Source organism: Diabrotica virgifera, chromosome 1 (genome assembly GCF_917563875.1).
Source record: "Diabrotica virgifera virgifera chromosome 1, PGI_DIABVI_V3a".
NCBI lineage: Eukaryota > Metazoa > Arthropoda > Insecta > Coleoptera > Chrysomelidae > Diabrotica > Diabrotica virgifera.
In genome coordinates, this window is record NC_065443.1 from 129,374,971 (window position 1) to 129,397,285 (window position 22,315).

Genomic DNA, 22,315 nt, shown 5'->3' on the forward strand with positions numbered 1-22,315 from the left:
AAAAAAGACTCAATTTGCGGCAAATGGTATCGCATAACGTAAATTGTTTCTTTTTCTCTATTTTTATCCTTTCCATTTCTGGATCGACGTGTTACAGTAAATAGAACGTCATGACTGTGACATAATCCTATTTTAACAATATATTTGTGAGAAAAATATCATTTTTCTGGCAGGTGGATATGAATACAAAATTTCAAAAATGGCTTAAAGGTGGAAATTGAGTATTAAAAAGCAGTTATAGGAGCAATTTCTATTATCTAGAGATTATCATTTCGTCGTATTTCATTTTCGTAAATACAAAATTTTCTTTTAAAAATGGAAGCTTTAAGCCAATACAATTGATACCTCAAAGTACGTAAGTAAGGAACTTCAAACGAGAATGAGAACGTGTGACACTATGTATGCAGAAAATAAGAACTACAGCTTATCACCCGCAATCGGATGGATGGTAGTGTGAATAAGTAAGAGAATTAGCAAGTATTTGACAAAAATGGTGTGTAATCACCAGCGAGTCTGGAAACCGTCACTTCCATTCTTTGTAATGTTCGCTGTTAATGAACCAACTGGCCAAATAGCATCCTATTTGGATGCAAGATGCGACTATTTTTTTATCTATAGTTTGGATATCTGGATCTGGAGAAGATGTAGCTGGTTAAGCTCGTGGTTTGCATGAATTGCGAATAAGAATATGGACGATATATACAAGTTGATCCGTTTCCATATTCAGAACGCACGCAACAGAATGAAGAAATAGGACGATACTGAAGCCGAATAGGAATGTTATAAGAAGAACGAAAAAGTCTGGCTTTATATACCAATGGTCAAGAAAGGAGACAAAGAAGACTCTAACAATTACAGAGGTATAAATCTACTGAATACCGCACTTAAGATTACCACAACAGTTCTGACCAACAAAATCAATAAACTAACAACGTTATCAGATAAACATCAAGGATTCAGATCCAGAAGATCCTGCGTAGACGTAGCCGTATTTGTTCTAAGACAAATCACAGAAAAGGCTATCGAGTACAATAAACCAGCATATCTAAGTTTTAAAGACCTGACAATGGCTTTTAATCGCATCCAAGTCGAAGACGTACACCTACTGTATAGAAAAAACATACCAATCAATGTTATACAAACTATCGAAAACATCTACTTCCATAATCGAATACAGGCAAAGATACATGGAAAACTAGCACAGTTTATACCAGTACAAAGCGGCATCAGAGAAGGTGACTCGTTAAGCCCACTGCTATTTAGTATAATAATGGACGAAATAATACAAGCAGTACGTAAAGGTCATGGTTACAGAATGGGGAACAAAGATATCCAAATATTATGTTATGCAGACAACGCCGCATTAATCGCCGAGATAGAAGACGTTCTCCAAAGATTAACAGACATCTTCAATACGAGTACAACAGCTAAGAAATATAATATGATAATTTCAGCAGAAAAAACCAAATATATGAAAACATCTAAATACCCACTAGATACGATGTAAAATTGCGATAATTTAAACAATTTGTAACGTTACAAACGTTACATCTTTGATATTTTATTTTTAAATAATTATTTTACTTTATTTTCTTTAATATTTTATTAGTAATAATTTTCTTCTATTTGTTTTACCTGTTTTCTTCGTTAAAAACTCGTTGACGCCCTCTTTTATTATCCTCTTTTATTACCCTCCTTTATTATCTTCTAATATATCTCTTTTCATCTAAAATCCAAATCATCCTACTGAACGTACCTCGTATATTCTTACTCTGTAAGTATCTATCTCAATACGGAACATTCCTAACTTCCTACAGTTCACGTTGTCATTTCAATTCTCAAAATGGTGGTGGTGGTGGTGGTGGTAATCTTATAAAAGGCAATTACAGAGCTGATAATAGCTATCTATTTCCAGACTTATCATTCTCTTGGGGTAAGAATACATATTATCATATTTTAATTACATTTCTGCATCTAGCAGTTTTTCTAATATTTTTTTTTATATCTAACCTAACCTCCCATCTAAAAGCATGGTTTCTGATATTTTAGTTTTAAATATATCTTTTTAATTTACATATATGCACGATAAATTTTAACTATTCTCCTCATCTTAATTCCATTTAATTTATTCTTGTCATCTGCTACTCTTTCTGACGATTATTTCTTAAACGATTGGCAGACTGGCACACTTTGGTTTATCTTCTTGATGATTGATATGTGTTTTACTCTTCTAGTTTTTGGATAAAATCAACCTTTTGTCCCTTCGGGAGCCTCCAGCATAAGCCTATCACCGGCGATGACACTAAGGCTTACAGCAATGAAGACCATGACATCTAGACTGCAACAACTACCATCTCCAACTGCAGGGGCCTAGGGCCGAACACCTGCCCAGGTCTACAAGAAGTCTACAGCAGTACCATTCGATATCAAGAAGTTACCATCAAATACCAGCTACCAAAAGCCATAAGTATAATCCAGAAATTGTTACTTTTTGGCAATAATTTGAATATATTTGTTAATGCACTTGATAAGTCACATTTTTATTATATCTTTTTTGAACAATAAACATGATTGGTTAAAAATACTGTTTTGTTTGCTTCCACTCTAAATTTTCATAGTTCATTTCTAAGATTAGGACAAGACAAACACACACCTGAGTGACTGAGCTAAGCTAAGGGTGTAGCGATGGCTATCTTGGATGATTGAGGTAATATTTTCGAATATTATTTCAATAAGCTGGGGTTGTCCATCGCTCTTTTCGTTTTAAATTTAGGAGGCTAATATTTAAGAAGGAACAGGCTTTAAAGTTTAAAGCCTACATACAAAAATTAAGAAGAAGAACAAAGTCTGGCTTTCTAATCCAAATAAACGAAAGGGTTGTTCTCCCAAGGTGCAGCAGTGCTGCCAAGGTTTGTACCTCATTGTGCAAAAGATTGACGAAGTTATCTACCGAATAAGCAAAATTTTAAGAGGAAAGCCGATGACAGTACATCATAACTAGCTGGCGTCATTCTAAGGAGACCACAACGTATATGAAAAAGTGGAAGTTAACCAAGTCCAAGAGGTACTGCTAAAGTAAGACATGATGATGTTACTACTGAAGAAAATCAAGATCTACTCGCACTTTCAGTGGACTACTCACTGGCTCATACCATCCCGGCCAGTACAAAAGACACACACGAGTTGGCATACGTCTTGCAAAGGAAGTTCTAAAGAATTCCCTTGTAGAATTCCAATGGTGACTGTCAGCTCCCAGAAAAGCTTTGAAATTTCAAGATACATCAAGTTACATTTTGTTTTTGCTAAGAAACTACAGTCCATGACCAACCCACCTACCAAGGTGTATGGAAAACTTTATTTAAATTAAGAGAGCACATGTTAGAGTCCAATGTGCAAAAGTTAGCCAGAAAGAATGCCGCCAATTAGCTTGGAGGGCTGTCAGAAGTATGGTTTAAGACATCTATAGGTATTAGTCGGTTGCAATCCGCATGGATACTAGTTATGCGGAGCGTCTCTACTTTCTTGCCAGAGTAGAGCAAGCTGCCGACCATTCACAGCAAAAACCGCGGATGAGCACACATACTATTTTAAAAATTACTTTACTTTGATTGATTGATTGATATCTTACTATCTTTTTCTAGTTATGATAATATTTGTGGAAGGAGATATTAGTTGCAGTCTAGTGAAATTGAAATATGTTGAAAGCAGTGTATGAAAAGTCGCAAAATGAACAAGTCCGGTTTTATTTTTTTTCTGGTATGTCAAGGGGTGCTTATTATGAGACTAACTTTTTCTTAAAAAAATTCGCTCCGGAACCTCCCTTTTCATCCCTTTAAATGAGGTAATTTGTGGTTCTTGCGAAACATAGCCCTTCCTGTACGTTTTGCAAAAAATGTATTTACTAGTAAAATGAAGAGGACTATATTATTGTTTCCTACTATTTATTTCCCGACAGCATATGTCTATCACTCACCGTTTAGCGGAGGTGGGGCCCCAAAGTTGACAAATTTTTAAAAAAGATGTTTTAAAAAAAATTATTTTTCCCTAACCATAGGCGTAACGAGGGGGGTTTTGGGGTTATAACACCCCCCATTGGGATGTACTTTGAGCTCTATACTCTTAACACCATACCCGCTAGAGACCTTCTAGTAGTTGTAACCCCCCTTAGGGCCTTGTAACCCCCCTAGGGCCATCCTGGTTACGCCGTTGCCTAACTGCAATGAAAATTAAGAAGAACCCCTGCGGCAATTAATCTCAAATAAGTGGCTGATTTTTTGTATAGGTTTTATTTAAGGGCAATTGCAAATTTTTTAATTACAGGGTGTTACATTTAAAAAAACCCCTTTTTATAACATCTGAACTTCCTATGCTAGAGTAAAAAAACTTTCAGTGATTATCCATGTACTGGTGTTATTTACACATTTGTATAAAGCACCCCCATAGTTTCCCCGGAACCACCCCAAAAAAGAGGAGAATTAATAAAGAAAATAATCAAAAATTGATTTTGGGCCACCACTGTTACTTTAGATTGCATAGAAAATAAAATACGCATGGGCCGTAATGTGTAGCAGACAGTATGTTCTTTTATTTTCCCTAAGTACGTTATCAATAAAATGAATAGGTGAGGAAAAAAAATAAAAACTGGAGCCCGCCAAAGCATTTGTGAGGTTTACGGCGCCACTGTGCCGTAACGGTTGCTTATACGAAAAAAGTGCATCGGATCTTATTTGTAGAGAAAATAGTGGTCTTTAATTCTGTATACGTTTTGTTTTAAAAAAATGCATAGGTAATGAGAAAATCATAAAAACATGCTCTCCACGGGATATGGGTAGTTTCTGCAGTTTATTTTCAAGGATAGGGGTAGTTTCCGCAAGGATGTTACAATAATCATATATATTTATAAAAAACTCAATTGATGGAGCATATGTCCATATGGGTCAAAATGTAAAATAAAAAAAAATTTCAACCCCCCTTTTTTATTTTTTTTTTGCTAAAGGGGTTGCATCAAGAAATCGCTTTTCGTATCCATGCATGGGTAATAAAAACGTGCACAAAATGATATATGAAGCATTTTAATAAAAGGCATGGTGTGTGAAGGATTCCAAGAAAATCAGTTTCTTTATTAATTCTCCCCTTTTTGGGGTGGTTCTGGAAAAAAATGGGAGTGCATTACAGAAATTTGTAAATTATATAGTGGATAATCGCTAAAAGTTTTTTTACTCTAGCATAGGCGGTTCAGGTGGTATAAAAAGGGGTATTTTAAAATGTAACACCTTGTAATTAAAACATTTGCAATTGCCCAGTTAGGGAAAAATAACATCTTTTTTAAGAATTTGTCAACTTTGGGGCGCCACCCCCGCTAAACGGTGGGTGATAGACATATGCTGTCGGGAAATAAATAGTAGGAAATGTTTTCTCTTCATTTTGCTATTAAATAAATTTTTTGCAAAACGTACAGGAAGGGCTACGTTTCGCAAAAACCACAATTTACCCCATTTAAAGGGATGAAAAAGGGGGCTCCGAGGCGAAATTTTTTAAGAAAAAGTTATTGTCATAATAAGCACCCCTTAATATACACGAAAAAAAAATAAAACCGAACTTGTGTCCATTTGGCGAGGTTCAACATCTGTTTCCTACACTAAAGTATCGCGTTGCAAAATGAATTTTAAACATTTATATTTTATTTAACAAAATAATCATGTTAGTATTAAAAAGATAAAACAATATACCTCAAAACAATACTAAAAATAAATTTCATATATAATTGGATTGACGTATTGGCGATTTCGTATTGAATGTATTTGTAAAAAACAATCCTACGTAGAAGCAATTAAAATTAAAACAATATACTCGTATATTAAACACCTATATGCAAAATACCATGCATACAATTCACTTGGGTTGATCGTGGATCCAGGGGATATATTCAAAATGTATACGATCCCGATTCCAAATAACGTTTTGCATTATGTAGGAAATTCTTTTTTAAAATTTATTCAGATATATGCAGAGATGTGCCACTAGATTCTGCATGAGAGTACATTGATCTAAATTCTGCTTTGTAGCAACATATCAATTTTCTTTAAAGAGAACAGAACAGAAAATTTATTTGGAAGCCATTACATCAGATCATATCTAAATATTATTTATGTCCCGATATGCAAAATATACAGACAAATATAAAAAATATCAAATTAATAATTATTAAAAAAATTTAAAAAGTAAATTCAGTAGACAAAATAAAAATGAATGAATACGTCATCATCGCTTTGCAGAATTTCCTGTACACCATTTTTGGATATACAGTATCGGAAAAATTTAAGATAGGTATTCACTTTACACGGTAGGACGTGAAAGAAACATACTTAAAACGGCATAACGGTATTAGGTCCCCAAAATATCTTGTCGAAAATTTAAGAGTGAACATAACTCAGAAGGAGAAATTCAACATTTTTGCCAAACTTGTTGTTTTATTTGACCCGTCATGTTTTTACCATTTAAAAAATGCGCTGAATACAATCAAATTAGGGCAAATTGATTTAAATGTCAACTAACTATTTTTATTGGAAAAGACTAAGTTTTCAATCTAATAGCATATAAAACAATAGCAAAAATATTACTCTACATACCACCAGACCGAAAACAATGGGAACCTTCTCTGGTTACACCTCCGAGGCTTCTAAAATTTGCAAGCCATAACGGATGCTGAGACTAAAGAAGATGACGGAATTTTAAAATTTACAATTCACGTCCCATCTACTCAGCGCGGTAAAGTTCCAACAAGAATGGTTCCCTTCATACTCCAATCAAAGTAAACATGTAAATAAAAAATGAATAACCATTTTCAATTTCGTTGCAACACGAAACTACAGCTGCATTATATTCTAGTTTAATCAGAGTAGGAAGTACATATGCTGCTCTCTCTGATCCAACCAGGACAAACCCTGGCGTGCAGTCACGGATTGCAACGAACGAATAAGTTTCGAAACCGGTAGGGGTGCTTGCTGCACTCTCTGATTGAACTAGCATATAATGCGGCTGTAGTTTCGTGTTGCAACGAAATTGAAAATGGTTATTCATTTTTTATTTACATGTTTACTCTGATTGGAGTATGAAGGGAACCATTCTCGTTGGAACTTTACCGCGCTGAGCAGATGAAACGTGAAATATAAATTGTAAAATTCCCTCATCTTCTTAAGTCTCAGCATCCGTTATGGCTTGCAAATTTTAGAAGCCTCGGAAGTGTAACCAGAGAAGGTCTGGTGGAATATAGAGTAATATTTTTGGTATTGTCTTATGTGCTATCAGATTGAAAACTTAGTCTTTTGCTAGCAGTTACTGCTAGGGAATTCCTGTCGTTTCGTTCGTTGCAATTCGTGACTGCACGCCGGGGTTTGTCCTGGTTGGATCAGAGAGAGAGCAGCATATGTACCTCCTGATGAGAGACTAAGAAGTTTAGAAACCGGTAGAGGTGCTTGCTACACTCTCTGATTGAACTAGAATATAATGCGGCTGTAGTTTCGTGTTGCAACGAAATTGAAAATGGTTATTCATTTTTGATTTATTTTTATTGGGTTTAAGCCACAATTTTACTTTATAATAAGTTTGTTTTAACGATTTGATGTGCAATTCGTAAATCGTTTTCAAAATACAAATCATTCATAAATAAAATTTATTAATGTTTTGTATTTTGAGCACCATTTCCGAAACGGAAATGGAAACGCCAAAATAAGTTTATTCTAAAGTCAAATTGTGGTTTATTTCCAATAAAAATAATACCCTAGAAGGGTGGTATATGATATATCTTGGGCCTACGGTATACAAGGATGGTGTACAGGATTTACATATATTAGCATCCAAACAATAAGAGTAATCCATATCGATTTAATCTTTGAAGTCTGAATAACAAATATTATTTACATGTACTGTTTACATTACGTAAATGGGTGACATTGCTTCTGCAATGTAGGCCACTCGTTTTGAAAATAACGGAGTCAGCAATTATGTTACTATTAGTATTTTCGTGGTCACATTCAGGTGTAGTCAATCATAATAAAAACAATTACTCTTTATTTATAGATACGGAGAAAGTAAAGAGGAGAGATTATTCATTACTCAGAAACCAACGTGGTTAGAGTAGAGACATTATCCATCCCGACACCAACCAGTTACTGGCATACATAGTGTTATAAACAAATATATTTCGGTAATTAGTGTTTCAACTAAATCAACCCCATCATCGGGGGTATCAACCCCCAGTACCAAGATAAAGGTAACAGGACCAGTGCTACGCTTCAACCGCCTATTATTACCCCTGGTTTTATCCAAGGTACTCATTTCTATTCAGGCTGAGTCGACCTGGGGCCTATAGACATTTCAAACTTAGTTGTGGAAAAAATACTCAAAACTAGTTTCAAACTTACGTGTGGATCCCCTTTTCGATGGATAGTCTCTTCATGTTCGAGTAAAACTTCAACAGCTTCTACAAATTCCTCAGAGATGGCATGCAGAAGTGCATCTTTGGTCTCCACGCGATGTTCAATTAACAGTTCCACCATTTCCAAGTTTTCGTTGTCTATGGCCATCAACAAGGCACTTCTGCCGAGAGGATCAACGCAGTTGATGTTGATGTAGTTTGTTTCTTCAGCTCTCTGAAGCATTCTGAAAAAAAAAATGTCTTTTGTAGAAGATCAAGATTTTAAAGCTTATATAAACACAAGTAAATAAGTTATTTATTGTCAAATGTTTGGTTTCTTTAGGAGTGGTACAGAATATAAAAAAATCGTTAACACATTAAATTTTTTTTTGATAGCTGTAGAACTCTAACTGCTGTACAGGTCAATATGACCATAACTAAGGAACATACCGGGATTAACCAATAATCATAAATATCCCGGGTTAAAACTAGAAGCCGAGAGTTACTACATACACCCACTACAATTACATTACTCAATCGGCTCGAAGGGCTCCAGTGGATAGTTATACAGGGTGTCCAGAAACTCTACCGACAAACAAAGACAGGAGATTCCTCAGATAATTTTAAGACGATTTAACCCAATTCACCTAGTCCGAAAATGCTTCCTACGGGAGCTAGTGCTCTTTGAAGATGGCGCCGTGTAATTAGTTTTTCTTAAATACCTCCAGAACGCTTCTATTTAGAAAAACGAAACTTTGTATACGTATTTACTTTCCAGAAATGAATCGATTCCATCCATTGCAAATATCTAGTACCGGTCATAGGCGTCCGTTTTGTGTAGGGCAACGGTTATTTTATCGCATAACTTTTTTGTCTTCAACTTTTAAGCATTTTTGATACTGGATTATTAAATTGTGAGATATTCTAGTACTAAAAGGTACTCTTACTTTAAGTCGGTAGGACACACCGTTTTCTAGAAAAATCAATTTGAAAGATTCTAGTTTTGGCAATTTGAAAAAAAAAATTGAAAAAAATTAAAAAAAAACGATGTATTTTACCAACTTAAAGCAAGAGTAACTTTTAGTACTCGAATATCTCATAATTATCTATAATCTAAATAATCTAGTGTCAAAAATACTTAAAAATTAAAGACAATAAAGTTATGCTATAAAATAACTGTGGACCTACCCAAAACGGACGCCTATGACCGGTAATAGAAATTCGCCATTAATGAAATCGATTAATCTCTGGAATATAAATAAATGTACCTGTTTTCATCTTTCTAAATAGTTTTTTTTTAAATCTTTTTTTTTTGAAATTCAAAGAACGAAAAATTTTCAAATCGATATTTCTAGAAAACGGTGTATCCTATCGACTTAAAGTAAGAGTACCTTTTAGTACTAGAATACCTCACAATTTAATAATTCAGAGTCAAAAATGATTAAAAATTAAAGACAAAAATGTTAGGCGATAAAATAACCGTTGCCCTACCCAAAACGGACGCCTATGACCGGTACTAGAAATTCGAAATGGATGGAATCGATTCATTTCTGGAAAGTAAATATGCATATTAATTTTCATTTTTCTCAATAGGAGCGTTCTGCAGTTATTTAAGAAAAACTAATTACAAGACGCCATCTTCAAAGAGCTCTAGCCCCCTTAGGAAGCATTTTCGGACAAGGTGAGTTGGGTGAATCTTAAAATTATCTGAGTAATTATCAGGAGTTTCCTCAGATAATTATAAGATATTTTAACCCAATTCACGTAGCCAAAAAATGCTTCTTAAGGGAGATAGAGCTCTTTGAAGATGGCGTCTTGTAAATAGTTTTTCTTAAATTGCCCAAGAACACTTCTATTGAGAAAAATAAAAATTAATACACATATTTATCTTCCATAGATAAGACAATTCCATACATTGCGAATTTCTAGCACCGGTCATAGGCGTCCGTTTTGGGTATGGCAACAGTTATTTTGTCGCATAACTTTTTATCTTTAATTTTTAAGCATTTTTGACTCAGGATTATTAAATTGTGAGGTATTTTACAACTAAAAGGTACTCTTGTTTTAAGTCGATTGGATACACCGTTTTATAGAAAAATCGATTTAAAAATTTTTCTTTTTTTGAATTAAAAAAAAAATAAAAAAACCTATTTAGAAATCCGAAAACTGGTACGTTTATTTATATTTCAGAGATGAAACGATTTCATTAATTGCAAATTTCTAGTACGGGTCATATTATGCGTCCGTTTTTGGTAGGTCAACGGTTATGTTATCGCATAACGTATTTGTCTTTAATTTTTAAGCATTTTTTACTCAAGATTATTAATTTATGGGGTATTCTAGTAATAAAAGTTACTCTTTTGTTAAAAAACGAAAAATTTTCAAATCGATTTTTCTAAAAAACCGTGTGTCCTACCGACTTAAAGCAAGAGTACCTTTTAGTACTAGAATATCTCACAATTTATTAATCCAGTGTCAAAAATGCTAAAAGGTGAAAGACAAAAAAGTTATGTGATAAAATAACCGTTGCCCTACCCAAAATGGACGCCTATGATCGATACTAGAAATTTGCAAAGGATGAAATTGATTTATCTCTGAAAGATAAATATACGCACCGATTTTCGTTTTTCTAAATTAAACCGTTCTGGAGGTATTTAAGAAAAACTAATTACAAGACGCTATTTTCAAAGAGCTCTAGCTCCCCTAGGATGCATTTTCGGACTAGGTGAATTGAGCTAAATTGTCTTAAAATTATCTGAAAAATCTCCTGTCTTCATTTGTCGGTCGGATTTTTGGACACCCTGTATAATCATAGGCAGGAGCTTTTAATGTAAGAAAAATTACCGTTTCAATAGTCATTTTACGTCGAAGGCTTTCTGAGGACTTGACAACAAATTAAAAAAAAACTTTTCAAGACGTCCTTCAAGAAGGTCTGTACTAGTCCTGCTCCTATAAAAATGCATTTCAGGAAGAAACAATCTGCTAACAAACGTTTTGACTAAAGATGATTGTCATTTTATAAATAAGGAAATAAAATTCCATATACATACATGAGTTTCAGGCACTAAAATTCACTTTAGATAAATTATTATGCCTGGTTGCACCAACATATTTTACGCTTAATTGTCTAAATTCCGAATAGGAGGTCGAAATGTACCCATCTGCTTGCCGGATGAAACATTTTTGTTTTCACCCAATTTTGAAAAAATGTGAAAACTTTGAATTATCCACGTCCGTCTGTCCGTCCGTCTGTCTGTAATCACAACTCCTCCGTCAATATACCAGGTAGAATGACAAATGAGGTGTCAAATGAAAGCTTATAATCCAAGGATGGTACTAAAGGTGAGATATTTGACCTAGGCTGTCTGTCCGTCGGTCTGTCCGACCGCGAATATAACTCCTCCGTCATTATACCAGGTATAATGACAAATGAGGTGTCAAATGAAAGCTTATAATCCAAGGATGGTACTAAAGGTGAGATATTTGACCTAGGCTGTCTGTCCGTCGGCCTGTCCGACCGCGAATATAACTCCTTCGTCATTATACCAGGTAGAATGACAAATGAGGTGTCAAATGAAAGCTTATAATCTAAGGATGGTACTAAAGGTGAGATATTTGACCTAGGCTGTCTGTCCGTCGGTCTGTCCGACCGCGAATATAACTTCTCCGTCATTATACCAGGTAGAATGACAAATGAGGTGTCAAATGAAAGCTTATAATCCAAGGATGGTACTAAAGGTGATAACTTTGATCTAGGCTGTCTGTCCGTCGGTCTGTCCGACCGCGAATATAACTTCTCCGTCATTATACCAGGTAGAATGACAAATGAGGTGTCAAATGAAAGCTTATAATCCAAGGATGGTACTAAAGGTGATAACTTTGATCTATGCTGTCTGTCTGTCGGTCTGTCCGACCGCGAATATAACTTCTCCGTCATTATACCAGGTAGAATGACAAATGAGGTGCCAAATGAAAGCTTATAATCCAAGGATGGTACTAAAGGTGATAACTTTGATCTAGGCTGTCTGTCCGTCGGTCTGTCTGACCGCGAATATAACTTCTCCGTCATTGTACCAGGTAGAATGACAAATGAGGTGTCAAATGAAGACTTATAATCCAAGGATAGTACTAAAGGTCAGATATTTGACCTAGGCTGTCTGTACGTCGGTCGGTCCGTCCGACCGCGAATATAACTCCTTTGTCATTATACCAAGTAGAATGACAAAAGAAGTGTCAGAAGAAGTGTCAAATGAAAGCATATAATCCAAGTAGTATATCCACCTAAAGGTGATAACTTTGATCTAGGCTGTCTGTCCGTCGGTCCGTCCGACCGCGAATATAACTCCTCCGTTATTATACCAGGTAGAATGACAAATGAGGTGTCAAATGAAAGCTTTAATGCAAGGATGGTACTAAATGTGAGAAATTTGACCTAGGCTGTCTGTCCGTCCGACTGCCAATATAACTCCTCTGTCATTATACCAGGTAGAATGACAAATGAGGTGTCAAATGAAAGCTTATAATGCAAGGATGGTACTAAATGTGAGAAATTTGACCTAGGCTGGCTGTCCGTCTGTCCGTTCGACTGCGAATATAACTTCTCCTTCATTATACTAGGTAGAATGATAAATGAGGTGTCGAGTGGAAGCTTATAATCCAAGGATGGTACTAAATGTGCCAAATTTGACCTAGGACTTCCGGTTTTAGAAATGAGACCAGAAGTACTTATGATGGTCCAGGATTACTAGGGCTATGATGGTCCAGGATTACTAGGGCTATCTTCTCCCGGTAAGGGTGGTTAACCCTTATCCGAGGGGTGGAATGATTACTAGTCGTGTCACTGTTCAAGTTGTTTTATTATACTCGCATGAGTACAAGCTGGTAACAACCTACGTAACGTCGTCCCCGCGGAGTGTAGATGACACTCTCTTTTAATGTGAATAATCTTACATCTAATAATAGAATGACGAATGTGGAATGTGTAATGAGGATTCCCTTATATGTTTTGATTGTATAAATATATTGAAAAGTGCAAAGTCAGCGTCGACCCTGAAAAGTGTTTATAGTGGCTGTATGTATACTTACACCTCACGATCTAGGTCAATAATATTTATGTAACGAAAGAAGGTTGGAATTGTTTATGATGACATTTAAATAACCGAAAGAAATTAGCGTAGATAATTAAAGGGTGTTTTTTTAAAAGATATCTAATGAGTACAGATGAATTCTTGTACACCTTTCCCTCCTAAGAATTTTCTGACTACGGGCAGACAATTTTGCAAGTGGTGCTACCAGCCCATACTGTGTTGTAATCAATACAAAAAATTTTATTTTATATACAAACTTCCTAAAACTACGTAAATACATAAATAAAAATAAAAATGTTCGTTTAACAACATTGTTTCATCACACTTGTCACTCACTGTGTTTTCGGATTGTAAGCATATAATCTATTCTTATGTATTTCCTTGATTTTATTGTTTTCTATTCTGATTTTACAATTAACGTTATTTACTTCTGTTATTGTGAAAGGACCTACATAAAGACTATCAAACTTACCATTCTCTTCCCTTTTTACCAGGACTAGGTCTCCTATTTTAAAGTTTTGTGATGTTGTTTTGGGCTTATTTTCTTCTTGCCGCTCTTTTTTGTCTTCCTTGCTTTCATTGCTTCTAGTGAATTGACCTATCGTATCTATGTATTCTGTGTCCTCTGGTTTCGAAGAAGTGTCCGATATCACGTCTTCTTTGACATGTGTTCTATTCGGTTTGTTAATTTGACATTTATGGCATTGTTTAACGTATTTTCTTACGTCTTTTTCCAAATTTTTCCATCTAAATCTTGCTTTTAGCTTCTTTATTAGTCTATTTTTCTTTAAGTGTCCTCTGAACATCGGGTGATTATGGTATTCTTCTATTAATCTGTGTTTTTCTTTGTCATCTTTTATTGTTTCTGGTACTTCACATATGTATATTTCAATATTCTTCAATTTTTTATTTCCTTCTTTAATAAATTCATCAATTGTGCACAATTTAAAAATAATATCATTTACGTATATCTTTACTTTACGTACTGCATTCTGTACCGCCAGCTTATCAAGCTGTGCCAACGCTTGGTTTAAATCGAAACGATCAAATCCTGTGGCTCTGCTTTTGCTGCATTTTATTTTGTTTTTGGCCCTAATGCTCAGTCTTGGTGAGATTAGTTCTGCTCCAAAGGACAAAATTGGTAGTCTATGCGCCTCTAAATTATTTAGTACCTTCCTTACTGTCTGTTTGGTGGCTTCTGGCTGTAGTGCGAGTTCACTTTCAGCCGTTGTTTGTCTTGCTTCCTTCTCCTTTTCTCTTGCTTGAGCTCTTGTTATAGCTAGTATATGGGTGTTGTCTATGTATAGGTTCTTTAGTTGATGCAATGTTATTCTTGAAAGGCTGTCTGCGTAGTTATTTTTCCCTATTATATACTCTATTTCGAAGTCATATTCTTCTAGGTCTAATCTGATCCTCGTGAGTTTTGAGGTTGGTTCTTTCATTGCAAATAGGTGTGTCAAAGGTTTATGGTCTGTTTTTACTTTGAATGTTGGTGCTCCATATAGATAACATTTAAAATAATTAATTCCCCAATGAATCGCCAGTAATTCCTTAACGATTATAGGTTTATTACATTCTCCTTTACTAAAACTTCTTGATGCATATGCTATAGGTAGGTCTATTCCGTTGTAATCTTGACTTAGGATTGCTGAAAAACTCTCATTGGATGCGTCTGTTGTTAGGATAAACTGTTTGTTGAAATCAGGATATTTTAAAATTGGTGGTTTCGTCAGAGATGCTTTAAGCTTTTTGAATGCTTTTTCGCACTCCTCAGACCAAAAAAATTCTACTCCTTTCCTCGATAATCTGTTGAGTGGTCTGCATATTTCCGCAAAATTTTTAATAAAACGTCTATAATAGTTGCAAAATGCTACAAATCTCTTTGTTTCTTCCGCTGTCTTAGGTGTCGGATATTGTTCAATTGCTGCATACTTCGCTTTGTCGGGTGATACTCCCTCTTGAGAAAGATCATGTCCTAAATATGTTACTTCCCTTCTAAAAAATTGACATTTTCCTGGGTTAAGTTTCAAATTGAATTTTCGACATGTCTCAAATGTCTTTTTCAGGTTGTCTAGGTGATGTTTTTCGGATATTCCAATTACTACGATATCATCCATGTAAAGAAATGCTTTATCTGGTGTTAATCCTGAAAATGCTATTGACATCATTCTTGAAAAGCTATTCGGGCTTACATTTAATCCAAAAGGTAATCTGGTAAATTGAAATGCTCCGTTTTCCGTGCTAAACGATGTGTATTTTCTCGATGACTTTTCTAATGGTATTTGATGAAAACCTGACATTAACACTGTTACTAATAAACGAAGTATAAAAGTTATACTGAGAATAAATCAGGTATAGGCAAAATCACTACCAATAAACATGGAATAACTTAGGTATAGGTTATACTTGGTATAAGAATTTAGTCCAAGTTTATACCGACCCACACCCTTGTTTAAGTCTGGTATAACCTATTTTGTGACTGTCAAAGTCATCAGAAGGAAAAATATATTATTTTTTTATTTGTTTTGTGAGTAGATATATACAGGTAATAAAAAAAATGTGTTTAAGAGGTATTGCAGCTAACGAGGAAGTTGATAATTTAATTAACCTGATGGAAACTACACGAAAAAGGAAAACTTTCAAAGAAAGCATAAATTCCTTTTCAAATACTGCACAATAAAAATCTGGTTTCCTTAAGATGATGTGAGGTTTTTAGAAAAATTAACAGGTGATTCACTTACTGTGAACAAGCGAGGATGAGGCTTATCCTCCACTTTACAAGAATAATAAGGTCTTTATTTTCTATAATATGTAGAAAATCTCTCACAATATTCTTCAAAATATGCTGAAATTAGTGTATTTACATTGCATTTATAAGTAAAATAAATCAATTTGTTTACTTTTTCTTTAGTTTCCCATTTAATGCAACGTTCTCTTTTATTTGAAGCCATTTTATGAAATACTCAAACTCAACATACAACATACGAAATAACGATTTACTAAAATATAGCAGACAATAACAAAGTTCTAAAAAATGAAGGAATTTGGTTTGTCAGTTGTAGAGAAAAGTCAAAATTGACATATTTCACCCGTTTCTTCTTCTTCTTGTAGTTTCATGGCCTCCACCTCTTAGGTACTTGGCCAGTCCTCGTATTTAGACTAACTGGAAGGGAATCCTCTTTTCAAAGGGTCTGGATTTTTCCATATTCCCTTCTTTAAATTCATTGTGATATGATTTTCAAATAACTATTTTTATTTTATATTTTAATTTGAAATATTGTTAAAAATTGATTGATCTTTCTTAAGGTTTGGTCATTAATATTATGTAAGATATTTTGTAATGAAATGGGGGTTGGACTTCCTATATTAACTAGTTCCTGATACAGGTCAAATTGATTTGTTTTGTTAATTGGGCATTCAAGTAACATATGAGTTATACTTCCTATCTGTCCACATTCACAAAAAGGAGTATCACTACTATTTCACCCGTTTCATATCGTTGTTTTATGCATTTGTGTAGAAGATTGCGCCGTTGCCAAACTATTATTTCGGAATAAAGTGGGAATACTTATAAATAACTTATACCGAGTTTATTGGTAACAAATTAGTTTCGTATTATATCTACCTTATACTTAGGATAACTATTCTAGATATAAATACGGAATAACCTTAGAATACGAGTGTTTTATTAGTAAGGCAGTAAGTCTATAACTGAAAACCATTTTGCTCTTCCTAGTTGATCTAATGTCGAATCTATTCTTGGTAATGGAAATTTGTCTGTGACTATTTTCTTGTTCAGTTGTCTAAAATCTATGCATAATCTCCATGCTTTATTTCCATCCATAGCTTTTTTCGGTACCAGTAGAACTGGGCTGTTGTACTCGGATGTAGATGGTTCTATGATTCCTTGGTCTCTTAGTTTTTGTACTTGTCGATTTAATTCCTCTGTTTGCGCATGAGGTGTCCTATAATTCTTGATATATACCGGAGTTTGGTCTTTAACTCTTAGTTTCTGTTCGTAGAAATTGTTACAGGTTAACATATCATGCCTTAGGGCGAATATGTCTGCATATTCTTCGCATAACGATACTAAGTTATCTCGTATATATTCTGGTATGTCTAATTTCAGTGATTCTCGTAATTCTTTTTTCCTATCCTTGCTGTCGTTGACTAGTCTATATATATTGAATAGTTTAATGTCCAACGTCCTGATTGTGCTTGCCTCTACGTTTACTGTTTCGTATGTTGTGTTCAAAATTTTGATGTATGGATTATTACTTGAAATAATTGCTCTTGCTATGAATATTCCTGGTTGTATTTCCTGTTGCTCCACTATCCTGTCGTTACTTAGCGTTTGAAAAATTTTGACTATTCTGTAAATTTCACATCGGGGTGGTATTATTATGGTGTCATTATCTATATTATCCAGAATTTTCGTACTAATGTAACAATCGTTGTCCTCTTTAATGTGCATTTTAAGGTTTGCGTAGTCCAGTATACATTGAAAGTTAGAAATAAAGTCTCTCCCAATGATTCCGTCTGTTGGAATTGGAAAGTTAGGTTCTACCAATTGAAAGATGTGTTCGAATCGAGTTCCTTTTACTTCTAGTGTTGTCTCAACTTCTCCCATTGTTTGCAACTCTCCTTTAGTGACTCCTTTTATTTTCGCCTTTGTGTTTGGTTTCACCTGTTTCTTCATAAAATCTTGTGAACATTTTAGTATTGAAATATCAGCTCCTGTGTCTATGATAAAGGTGCTTGTGTTTTCAAGGATTCCTGTTTTCATTCGTACAAAGTTCGTTAGGTTCAGGTCGAAGTTGTAAATGTTATATTTTATTTCTGCCTGTGTGCTTCCAACTTCTTGTTCATTCAAAACCCCAACTGCTGGTTTTCTTGTTCTTCTTGACTGTCCTCTATCTCTAGTAACCTTACGTTCCTGTTACGTCCTCCTCTCTGGTTTCCTCTGTATGTTTGATTGTTAAATTGTCTGTATCTTCTGTTCGAATAATTTCGTTGATTGTCCGTTGCTTCTCCTTCGTTCCGTTGTCCGAAGTTATTTCTTCTTCCTCTGTCATACTTGTTATGGTATCCTCTTCTGTATTGCTGCTGTCCTCTCCTATTCTCGTAGTTTGTCCTATAATTTAAGACTCTTCCATGCGCATTTTCTTCAGTCGTATCGATCGATAAAAATTTAGATACTACTTCCTGCGGTGATGTAAAGTTACCTGCTTCCAGTATTAGCTTAGCTTTCTCTGCATTAACGTTTCGTTTCATTGTTGTTACTACTGTTTCCGTCGTATATTTCTTCGCTAACTCCAGTGGCATTCCTTCCGCTATGTATGCTACTTTTAATTGTTCTGCTAACTCTTCCACTTCAGATGCGTACACTGCTGCATCTCTATGCCCTTGCCTTTTCTTGGCTAATTTGGCTATTAAATTCTTCGGATTATCACCTCTTAGTTCTTTCTTTAGTGCTTCAGCTATCCGTGGAATCGTATCTTCCGTGGTTATTAAGTTCCTAGCCTTATTGGTAAGTCGTGTTTTTATTAGCGTTACAGCTGTGTCTTCATGACCTTCTGCCAATTTTCCAAGTAGTTCTAATGCGTCCAAAAATGGTTGTAATTTCCCTGCGCTTCCATCGAACTCGTTGGGCAATATCTTGCTTGCGATATTCAAAAATTCATTGATTGTCAGAGCCATGTTTAATATTGTTATATCTTGTTTTATGTGACCTTTTTCCTCTTTTATTTCGTCGTTAATTATTTCTTCTTCTACTTCCTCGTCGCTTTTTCCTTCTTCTGCTTCCTCGTCGCTTTGTTCCTCTTCGACTTCCTCGTCGATTGGTTGATGTATTGAATTTGGAACCACTGTTCTTACATTTACTGCTTGAAATGAGCGTATAACTTTGTCTCTGATTTTTCCAAAATATTTGTTGCACGCTTCCCTCTGTTTGTCCGAAAGTGCTTCCCAGTTTTTCTTAGTTAAGTGCGTGAACTTGTTATAGGATTTAATTAGCTGTGTCGTTACTTCTTCCTGTATGTCCTTAGATTTCGGTACTTTTTTCTTTAAGACCCTTCTGCTCTGTCTTCCTACTTCTTGTGCAAGTTCCTCAACTATTTTGACAAAATCTTCCCAAGTAACTTTGTTGCTACTCATTTATACATAATGTTCTATCCTCAGTTCCTGCACTTCTTAGCGAAAATATAAATTCGATAGTCTTACGGTGTATATAGATATTTGGTATATAGATATATACTAAAAAATAACGAGATAAAATAATACGTCAATATATGGTAAAAATATGTAAAAAAAATTGCAATAATAATAAATAATAGTTCAAAAATAGATAACGTTATATTACCCTTGTAAATAAGTAGTTAGAATAATAATGTAAATGTATTATGCATATAGCGTATATTTGTTATATATTTATATCGTATATTTATATTGATAGTGTATATTTACGATAGCAAATATTAAAATCATAAAAAAAATTGCAAAAATGTACCCTCGTAATAAATAATATAAATAATATATACCTCAAATAATAATGGTAATATGCCATGTGAATAACTTTAATATGTGTTAAAAAAAATTCCAATAATACCCATAAAGATAATCAAAAATAAATAGATAAAAATACTAATTACATTACTGCTATTTCATTCATTTGTTAAGAAATATCGTGGAAATACTATAAGAACAAAATATAGACTCACCACTTTAAATGTTTGTGTTCGTATCACCAAAAGTTCTCGATCCACGTTCCCTGGCATTGTCCATTGTCCCACGATGTTCCATCTCCATACCATTGTCCATTTAGCTCCATGTCAGGCCTGCTGTCTCCATCCTTTCTACATACCACACTGTATTCTAGGGTGGTCGAGGTACCAGATCCTCAGCCATAGACGTTTTTCTTTCCATTTCTCGTTCCAGTTTACTTCAGTTTCTTCCCTGGTCTTGGGTCGCCATATGATGGTCCAGGATTACTAGGGCTATCTTTTCCCGGTAAGGGTGGTTAACCCTTATCCAAGGGGTGGAATGATTACTAGTCGTGTCACTGTTCAAGTTGTTTTATTATACTCGCATGAGTACAAGCTGGTAACAACCTACGTAACGTCGTCCCTGCGGAGTGTAGATGACACTCTCTTTTAATGTGAATAATCTTACATCTAATAATAGAATGACGAATGTGGAATGTGTAATGAGGATTCCCTTATATGTTTTGATTGTATAAATATATTGAAAAGTGCAAAGTCAGCGTCGACCCTGAAAAGTGTTTATAGTGGCTGTATGTATACTTACACCTCACGATCTAGGTCAATAATGTTTATGTAACGAAAGAAGGTTGGAATTGTTTATGATGACATTTAAATAACCGAAAGAAATTAGCGTAGATACTTAAAGGGTGTTTTTTTAAAGATATCTAATGAGTACAGATGAATTCTTGTACATACTGTTTTAAAGTCACCGGAATAGTACACGTGATATATTATTCGACGCTACTTCGCAAGAAGAGAACAAATATATACTTCCGGTTTCATGACTGTCTGTTCATCTGTCTTTACGTCCGCGAATACAACTCCTCCATTATTAATACAGATATAATGACAAATGGGGTGTCGAATGAAAGCTTATAACCCAAGGATGGTATTAAAGATGAGAAATTTGACATCGGATTTTCAGTTTTAGAGTTCAACCGTATGAACTGTTCTAAAGTCACTGAAATAGTATAAGCGATATATCATTCGACGTGCCTTAGCAAGATGAGAAAAAATTTGGTTTTGGTTTTTATATCATTTCCGCTTAAAAGGTCTAACCAAAAGTGCCGGTATAGTCGCAGAAATAGTACATGCAGCACATCAATCGAAGCGTATTGAAAAGTTGAGTTGTAATCTTTAATTTCTGTTTTGAAGTCATTTCTGTTTAAACAATGATGACCCAAAGTTTAGTTAAAATGACTCAAAATTAGTAAAATCGTATATCGATCGACACAAAGTTACACGGAGCGTTCAAATATCGACTTCCGGTTCTACTTTAGATTACTTTGGGTGAAAACCTAGGACTTACGAAGTCCAATTACTTGTTTTTATTAAATTTCATACATAGACAAACACGACCAGCATGGGTTGCCTATCAAAATCGTGTCATAACTACCCTTAAGGGGGGACGAAGGGGTTGAAATCAATATTCCAAACACTTTTTTTTAAAGTATGGTAGAATTATTTTATTTTTAAATTAAATTAGCATATTCAGTACAACTCATAGATTACTCAAGAAAAAATTTAGGGAAAAATACTGAAAAATAAGTCAACAGTGGCCAATTTTTAAAAGACACCTCAAAATATAATGAATTTTGCGGTGGACATCAGAACTCATCATTGGATCATGGTAAACAAAAAATTCAAAAATATTTTATTAGCTTATGAGTTTCTCGAGATCAAGCTGTCGAGTTTTTTAGTTTTATCTAATTTTGACTTTTTGATATCACTCACAATTCTAAACACTTTTTTTTGCAAAAGGGTGAAAATCAACATATTTATTATTATTAAACAAATAGTAAGCATGAAACAAAAGGTATCTTGACAGCGTTACCACAAGGAATGTTTAAAGAAGATAAATACAAAATTCCAGGTGAGTTGGTGAAGTAGGTTTTGAGTTACCATGTCTACAGCCTGAAAAAGCAGTTTTGAGAAAAACGCGTTTAAAGTATTGTCAACTTTTATTTTCAATTAATTTTTTGTCTGTCAAATGGTAAAGTGGTGCACACCGGAATATATTTTTGAATCGCGGAGTAATTTACAAAAGAAAA

General features: G+C 34.5%; 1 protein-coding gene across 2 annotated transcripts in view; it reads right to left on the minus strand.

The window, feature by feature from the left end:
• LOC114332030 (transient receptor potential-gamma protein) overlaps positions 1-22,315 on the minus strand; it is a 673,697-nt gene that overhangs the window by 463,031 nt on the left and 188,351 nt on the right. For both annotated transcript variants that reach the window (XM_050644362.1, XM_050644358.1), the window contains exon 4: positions 8,424-8,661. In XM_050644362.1, coding sequence (XP_050500319.1) covers positions 8,424-8,661 — 238 coding nt within the window. The remainder of the gene's footprint in view (positions 1-8,423; positions 8,662-22,315) is intronic.